At 39.0% G+C, this 8057-nt stretch overlaps 2 protein-coding genes across 2 annotated transcripts; both read left to right on the top strand.

The window, feature by feature from the left end:
• Positions 1 to 556: 556 nt before the first annotated feature.
• On the top strand, positions 557 to 3696 carry tuba8l5 (tubulin, alpha 8 like 5). Its single transcript, XM_052149108.1, has 4 exons — positions 557 to 698; positions 823 to 1045; positions 1742 to 1890; positions 2047 to 3696. The coding sequence occupies exons 1-4, from the start codon at positions 696 to 698 to the stop codon at positions 3022 to 3024; spliced, it is 1353 nt and encodes a 450-aa protein (XP_052005068.1). The 5' UTR covers positions 557 to 695; the 3' UTR covers positions 3025 to 3696.
• Positions 3697 to 4005: 309 nt separating this feature from the next.
• On the top strand, positions 4006 to 7620 carry LOC127659332 (tubulin alpha chain-like). The gene is made up of 4 exons (XM_052149107.1): positions 4006 to 4149; positions 5331 to 5553; positions 6260 to 6408; positions 6517 to 7620. The coding sequence occupies exons 1-4, from the start codon at positions 4147 to 4149 to the stop codon at positions 7492 to 7494; spliced, it is 1353 nt and encodes a 450-aa protein (XP_052005067.1). The 5' UTR covers positions 4006 to 4146; the 3' UTR covers positions 7495 to 7620.
• Positions 7621 to 8057: the final 437 nt, after the last annotated feature.

The raw sequence follows: 8057 nt of genomic DNA, 5'->3' as shown, positions 1-8057 counted from the left end.
AGAACACTACAGGTTCTGCCATGTTAGCAGATACTCTGGGTCAGATTACAAGAAAAGGATGTGAAATGCTCCTTTGCAATGTCCAGGAAGCCACATGAAAAGAAAATTTAAGATATATTGTTCTCATGCATCAGTATTTGTATAAGTCAATCCGAGCATCTTTTGCATTACAATTTTTCAATCACATTCAACAAACCTCATTCAGTGCACACACAGAGGGTATCACATTACTCTATTCTGAAATTGGAGAAGGTATTATTAATTCATGAAAGTGGGTCCTCCAAATGAGTAACCTACTAGTGCTTTCTTAGATATATGCTGCTTTGTTTTGAGTATGCATGAAAAACTGTTTTGCACATGTTAAGGCATACAGTTTGTTCAGCTGTTCTTTTGTGAAAATGTTCCCCAGAGGATCAAAGGAGCTTTTTGTAACAATGTTCACCAGCCTATTGAATTTTATATCATGCCATAACAATAAAGGTCTACTCAAAGTGTAGGAGGTACTAACCTCATCTTTCTTTTTGTCCTCCTTTCTTTTTCGGCCTGAAGATGGTATCAGCATTAGCGACTTCTCTTATTTCACAGAACACTGTTACCTCGTGATGCTTCAGGTATAAATATGTTGGGTGTCTGGGTTTGACACATTTAGAGCTTTATTCCGAACCCTGAGCATCGGCTTGAAGACAAAATACAATATGGTAATGTACAACAACTTTTCTTTTTGATAACACATTAATTTAAGATATTTCTTTTAAGAACATCATATTGTAGTCTTTATGAATTTAGAGATTAATGTGAAATCTGAATTCTGACCATTTTCAGCGTGAGTGCATTTCCGTCCATGTTGGCCAAGCTGGAGCACAGATTGGCAATGCATGCTGGGAGCTTTACTGTCTGGAGCATGGTATCCAGCCAGATGGGCAGATGCCCAGTGATAAGACAACAGGAGGAGGAGATGATTCCTTCAACACCTTCTTCAGTGAGACGGCATCAGGGAAACATGTTCCACGTGCCATCTTTGTAGATCTGGAACCCACTGTAATTGGTACGGGAATAACTTTGACAGTTGTTTAAAATAGCATGTAACGTGAGTATCACAATGATAAAATTGTAAACCTAGATGGCCTTTTAGTGAATACAAATTAAATCATCACACTTTACAGTAAGGTTTTAATCATTAACAATTAATGTATTCAGTATTATGAACCAACATAGAACAATATATTTAATTATTTATTTTACAGCATTAATCTTGGTTAGTGTTCATTTATAGAAATACTACTGTGCATTGTTAGTTCATGTTAATTTATAATGCATTCACTAATGTGTACATATAGCCTACATTAAAGGAATATTCCATATTCCATTTTCAATATAAGTTTAGCTCAGTCGACAGCATTTGTGGCATTATATTGATTACCACAAACATTTATTTTGACTTGCCCCTCCTTTTCTTTAAAAACAAAATCAAAATCCTGGGTTTCAGAAAGGCACTGTAACATTACACCGAGGCACATGCCACAAATGCTGTTGAGCATAACCTTAAATATTCCTTAAATGTTAAAAATGTATTAGTATATGCATAAATGAACATTAACCAAGATTAATGCTGTTAAATGCTCTAAAAGTATTGTTCATGGTTAATTATTGTGTAAACTAATGTTATATAATCTCTTAGTAAAGTTTTACCAATTAAATTATGAAATGTTAAAATGTAATACTGTCTGTTTTCCTTGCATAGATGAGGTACGGACAGGCACCTACCGCCAGCTTTTTCACCCAGAACAGCTCATCACTGGAAAAGAGGATGCTGCCAATAACTATGCCAGAGGACACTATACTATTGGCAAGGAGATCATTGATTCAGTCCTCGATCGAATCCGCAAACTGGTATTATTTCATTTGGTCTGATTTGCAATTCAATTAATCAGTTATGAAAATGCTACAGTTACTTTTTGTCAGTCAGACTAGTGCATTGTAGGATACAAATCAAGAGTCTTTTATTTTATTTTTCGATAAGCTCTCTTTAACACTTTCTTCCAACAGGCTGATCAGTGCACTGGTCTGCAAGGTTTCCTGGTATTCCACAGCTTTGGTGGAGGTACTGGCTCTGGCTTCACCTCCCTGCTGATGGAGCGTCTCTCTGTTGACTATGGCAAGAAATCCAAGCTTGAGTTTGCCATCTATCCCGCTCCTCAAGTGTCCACAGCAGTCGTGGAGCCCTACAACTCCATTCTAACCACCCACACCACCCTGGAACACTCTGATTGTGCCTTCATGGTGGACAATGAAGCCATCTATGACATCTGCCGCAAAAACCTGGACATCGATCGTCCAACTTACACCAACCTCAACAGGCTCATTGGCCAGATTGTGTCTTCCATCACGGCCTCGCTGAGATTTGATGGAGCTCTGAATGTGGATCTCACTGAGTTCCAAACTAACCTGGTGCCCTACCCACGTATTCATTTCCCTCTGGCTACATATGCTCCAGTGATCTCTGCTGAAAAGGCTTACCATGAGCAGCTATCTGTGGCCGACATAACAAATGCCTGCTTTGAGCCTTCTAATCAGATGGTGAAATGTGATCCCCGTCATGGTAAATACATGGCCTGCTGTCTTCTGTATCGTGGAGATGTGGTGCCCAAAGATGTCAATTCTGCCATTGCTGCTATTAAGACCAAACGGGCCATCCAGTTTGTCGACTGGTGCCCAACTGGATTCAAAGTAGGCATCAACTACCAGCCCCCAACTGTGGTTCCTGGTGGAGACCTGGCTAAAGTACAGAGAGCTGTCTGCATGCTGAGTAACACCACAGCCATTGCTGAGGCCTGGGCTCGTCTAGACCACAAGTTTGACCTGATGTATGCCAAGAGAGCATTTGTGCACTGGTACGTGGGTGAGGGAATGGAAGAAGGAGAGTTCTCAGAAGCCAGAGAAGATTTGGCAGCTCTCGAAAAGGATTATGAAGAAGTGGGCACTGACAGCATTGGAGAAGATGAAGAGGATGGAGTGGAATTTTAAATCTTTTTAAAACTTTTTAAATCTCAGGGTAATCTGCTAAGATTTGTTTCTGCTACAAATTTTCTTAGATTTTTTTAGTACTACAAAGTTACTACAAACTATTTGTCTACTTTTTGTGTCTTATGCAAAAGCTCAACTTAATATATAGTCCAATTAACTGGATAGAATAGAATAAAACTGATCATAGATTACACAAATAGCTAAAAACCTCCTGTGACAAGCACTTTCCGAACAAATATCTTGTTTTAAAATCCTGCACACTATTCATGATATACAGTTGTTATCTGTTTAAAAATGCAAAAGTGATAAAGACTTTTAGGCAAGACAACATTTTTCACCATGACACCCTTCCCCCCATCAGTGTCTATGCAGCACAAAAATGACCACCTGCTGTAGCTTTTATGCATGATTCAGCTGTCTGTACATGTCTATAGACATTACTATGAGAGGCTGGATATGGTCTGTGTCATTCACTATCACTGTAGCACAGAAATTAAAGTCCTATGACAATTGGGCCTGCGTGACTGTCTCTTTTTGTACAACAAGTACTATGTCTTAGAAAATCGTAATCATCAATAGATCGCTTCATGCTTTTGTAAACAAGTAGACAAGAAATATCTGTTTTCAAATACTGTATAGGGCTACACTTTGACACAACTGTTACCTTTTTCATAAAAAAGATTTGAAAAGTAATTGCGAGTATGAAATAATTATTTCTCTCTTTAGTCTTTAAACTAGTTTTTCTTCATATTATATACAACTAGTCAAGATATCAGGTCTCCACCAGTTGGTATGCAACTTACACATTAGCATGTAGAAATGTTACATATAGCCTGTACATTTCCTTGGCATTGTTCAGTATTATTGCATGCCCAAAAGCAAGTAAAGGGGCCAGAAGGATTTCACAGACCCAAACTCCCAATGGAGAGAGACTATGCTTGTGGAGGAAGGGTGACCCTTCTGCATTACTATCCTCACGCCAACAGGCTATCCTGCTTCCTGCTAACCCCCTCTCTTCCTCCTCGTCTTGCCTCTCTATAAAAACCCCACCTCTCCTTTCTTCTCCACATCTGCCTTCTCTTTCCGAATCTTCAAGTCGGCCTGAAGGAAAAAACTGACAAGATGGTAAGAGCTGTTTGATTATAAACAACTGCATCTATATGTAAATTGTGTATATTCTTTAACATTTTGTGGAGTAATGGCAAAGTTATGAGATTTTGATAAATTATGCAATGTTTCAATAATTTTCATATTTGGTATTTTACATTTGTTGGTGCGTGTAGAAGACAAAATTAGAGGCCCTGTAGTTTGGTGAAACAAGTTTTATGAAAATAATAAATTGTGAGACTTCCTGATTGAGTTTCAGTCAATGAGTTAGCTTTTCATTGTAAAGAGGATGTGGCTACGGCCTTCACAGCCCAATCCCAGACTATGACACATATTTCAGCAGGAAACCCCACTGCTTAATTTACCTTTTCCGAATATAACATTCTTCTATGTTTGGTGGTTCTGCAGAGCCAAAATAGCACACTGACTCTCCTTCAGCTAAAGAGGATAAAAGGGGAACTACAGCATGAGAAATTGGGTTGTTACTTGAAGAATGAATACATTCATGCCTTTATGACATACAGAGACGCATTGGTAATTAATGAGATCATGAGTGACCAAAACTGGAGCATAGCAGAATAATAGATATATCTGTTCTAGTGAAAAGTCTTGAGTGAGATATCTCTGCCTGTTACACAAAGAAAAGGGTGCAGCTGAATGGGACATGGAGGGGGTGGATTGCCTCAAAGGAAGTCACTCAGCCTCTTCATCTGTATTCTACAGATCTTATAACCCTGGCTAGATAATAGGATAAAATGCATAAATATAATGTAAATAAAGTTGAGTTCTTTATCAAAGAATAGATCCAAAAGCTTAGGAAATGCGTAAGGCTATTACAATTTCGGATGAGCTCAACCGAGGTGCAATCAAGTAAACTAACTGACCCAGTTAAATTCCTCATTTAAAACAATGAAAGAAAAATTAGAGAGTTTAATACTAAAAGCTAGCTGGATCCTGTATCTTTAATCCTTGCGACAGTCTGATATTCCCATAAGATATTATAATAGTTAGAAAAAATATTTTGGGCTGATGCATGCCATAGACAAAATGACATCCTGGATAAAAGGATAAAATAAAGATTTCTCATTGTAATACCCAAATGGAAACACGTATTTCATAAATAAATCAATATGCTGCACTTGATTAATTCATTTATTCAGTGAACAGTTACAGTTTCATCCTCCTCTGTCCACATACAGCGTGAGTGTATCTCCATGCACGTTGGCCAAGCTGGGGCCCAAATGGGAAATGCATGCTGGGAGCTTTACTGTCTGGAGCATGGTATTCAGCCGGATGGGCAGATGCCTAGTGATAAGACAATAGGAGGAGGAGATGATTCCTTCAACACCTTCTTCAGTGAAACAGGAGCTGGGAAACATGTTCCACGTGCCATTTTTGTTGATTTGGAACCCACAGTGATTGGTAAGTTAAACCTGGCCGACAGATCAGAAAATTTAAAAATCAACACATAACCAACTATATTTATGTATTGTTGGAACATATTGATTTCTTTTTAGTTATCCCTTATTTGGAGTGACTATTTGCACCCAGGTTTAAATAGCACCTGCCACATAACATGTCCAATAGTCTAGTGGAAACATAGAAATTTACAACAATCTATTTTAAAGACATTGCTGCAGTGGTGTTGGGCGTGATGCTGGTGCTATTCTACCTTTTTGTGTATGCGACCTGGGTTCAAATCTGCCTTTGTCCACTCTTTTTCCCATTCTGTTTCCTGTCTCCTCTTTTAGTATTTTCTTGAATTCTACTTATAACAATGAATAAAAACAAATACTGTAGAAAGGTAGTTTTACTATAGAAATATTGTAGTAACATTTTTGTATCTATTTTTATGGCATTAACCATGGTGTAACTACAGTAATTTACATTTAAATTTGTGGTTATTCTGATTTCACTACAATTACCATAGTGATACAATAGTCACTGCAGTAAAACTTGTAAAGGAAGGTTAGGTTTAGGGGTAGGGGTTGGTGTAGTGTGTCCTCGTGTTTGTTAGTATTTAAATTGGGGTCCTTACTTATTTGTCATTGAGCATCAAAAAGAATTGGAGTTTTGATCAACTGACATATGCTGGAACAATAACTAGCTGATTTTTTCTTGTGTTCAGATGAGGTGCGCACAGGCATATATCGCCAACTGTTCCATCCTGAGCAACTAATTACTGGCAAGGAAGATGCTGCCAATAACTATGCCCGTGGTCATTACACCATTGGTAAAGAGATCATTGACATAGTGCTGGACAGGACACGCAAACTGGTGTGGTTTCTAAAAATTTCAACCCAGAAATATTATGAGTGCAAATTGAGTATTACAGGCATTATTAATTATGAAATATAATCAGCAAATTTCCTCTAAATCCAACAGGCTGATCAGTGCACTGGCCTTCAAGGATTCCTCATCTTCCACAGCTTTGGTGGAGGTACTGGCTCTGGCTTCACCTCCCTGCTGATGGAGCGTCTCTCTGTTGACTATGGCAAGAAATCCAAGCTTGAGTTTGCCATCTATCCCGCTCCTCAAGTGTCCACGGCAGTCGTGGAGCCCTACAACTCCATTCTAACCACGCACACCACCCTAGAACACTCTGATTGTGCCTTCATGGTGGACAATGAAGCCATCTATGACATCTGCCGCAAAAACCTGGACATCGATCGTCCAACTTACACCAACCTCAACAGGCTCATTGGCCAGATTGTGTCTTCCATCACGGCCTCGCTGAGATTTGATGGAGCTCTGAATGTGGATCTCACTGAGTTCCAAACCAACCTGGTGCCCTACCCACGTATTCATTTCCCTCTGGCTACATATGCTCCAGTGATCTCTGCTGAAAAGGCTTACCATGAGCAGCTATCTGTGGCCGACATAACAAATGCCTGCTTTGAGCCTTCTAATCAGATGGTGAAATGTGATCCCCGTCATGGTAAATACATGGCCTGCTGTCTTCTGTATCGTGGAGATGTGGTGCCCAAAGATGTCAATTCTGCCATTGCTGCCATTAAGACCAAACGGACCATCCAGTTTGTCGACTGGTGCCCAACTGGATTCAAAGTAGGCATCAACTACCAGCCCCCAACTGTGGTTCCTGGTGGAGACCTGGCTAAAGTACAGAGAGCTGTCTGCATGCTGAGTAACACCACAGCCATTGCTGAGGCCTGGGCTCGTCTAGACCACAAGTTTGACCTGATGTATGCCAAGAGAGCATTTGTGCACTGGTACGTGGGTGAGGGAATGGAAGAAGGAGAGTTTTCAGAGGCCAGAGAAGATATGGCTGCTCTGGAAAAGGATTATGAAGAAGTGGGCACTGACAGCATGGCAGATGAGGATGAAGAAGGAGAAGAATATTAAAGTGGCAAAATCACCCAAGTGTAACTGCCCTGCAAAATGAAAGTCTCATCTGACCATTATGGTTTTAGAAAAGAAGGTTACTTGAAAATCCATCTGCATTTCAATTGGTTTTCAATATTTGAATAATAAAAGTAATAATTAATTATTTTGTGTATGTGTAATTTTCTCACAATTCTCAGTCATATTGCCTCTTGAAAATATGATTGTGCAGAGCAGACACTTTAAGATTACCTTATATAACTACCATAATTTATGTATTTATTATTTCAGATAATCAGCTCCCTTTGTAATCCTTCTGCATTAAAGTGAATGCATGTTATGTATGCTTACCACACTCAAACAAACAGTTTAGATGAAAAGCAATTAAAACACTAAGGTAAAAGACAGCCTTGCAAATACTGTATGCCTATACGATGCAAAAAAAGTTAATGTCATTATAAAATGTATTAATTTGTGAAGCTTTAAAGGTAACTTTTACCAGTAACTTTTTGTTAATGTCATCTTGGACTTACAGTGACCCCTAGTGGTGTGGATGCAGCACCATTCAAAATCAATAGTTATCA

This window comes from Xyrauchen texanus, chromosome 18, assembly GCF_025860055.1.
Source record: "Xyrauchen texanus isolate HMW12.3.18 chromosome 18, RBS_HiC_50CHRs, whole genome shotgun sequence".
Classification (NCBI taxonomy): domain Eukaryota; kingdom Metazoa; phylum Chordata; class Actinopteri; order Cypriniformes; family Catostomidae; genus Xyrauchen; species Xyrauchen texanus.
Note: the sequence above shows the minus strand (reverse complement) of the source record. Positions and strands in the feature narration are given on the sequence as shown.

Excerpts from the sequence above, each read along its gene's own strand:
- LOC127659332 (XM_052149107.1), top strand. Across the intron at positions 5,554-6,259 it reads TTTGGAACCCACAGTGATTG|ATGAGGTGCGCACAGGCATA; the intron begins GTAAGTTAAACC and ends TCTTGTGTTCAG. Across the intron at positions 6,409-6,516 it reads TGGACAGGACACGCAAACTG|GCTGATCAGTGCACTGGCCT; the intron begins GTGTGGTTTCTA and ends TAAATCCAACAG.
- tuba8l5 (XM_052149108.1), top strand. Across the intron at positions 1,046-1,741 it reads TCTGGAACCCACTGTAATTG|ATGAGGTACGGACAGGCACC; the intron begins GTACGGGAATAA and ends TTCCTTGCATAG. Across the intron at positions 1,891-2,046 it reads TCGATCGAATCCGCAAACTG|GCTGATCAGTGCACTGGTCT; the intron begins GTATTATTTCAT and ends TTCTTCCAACAG.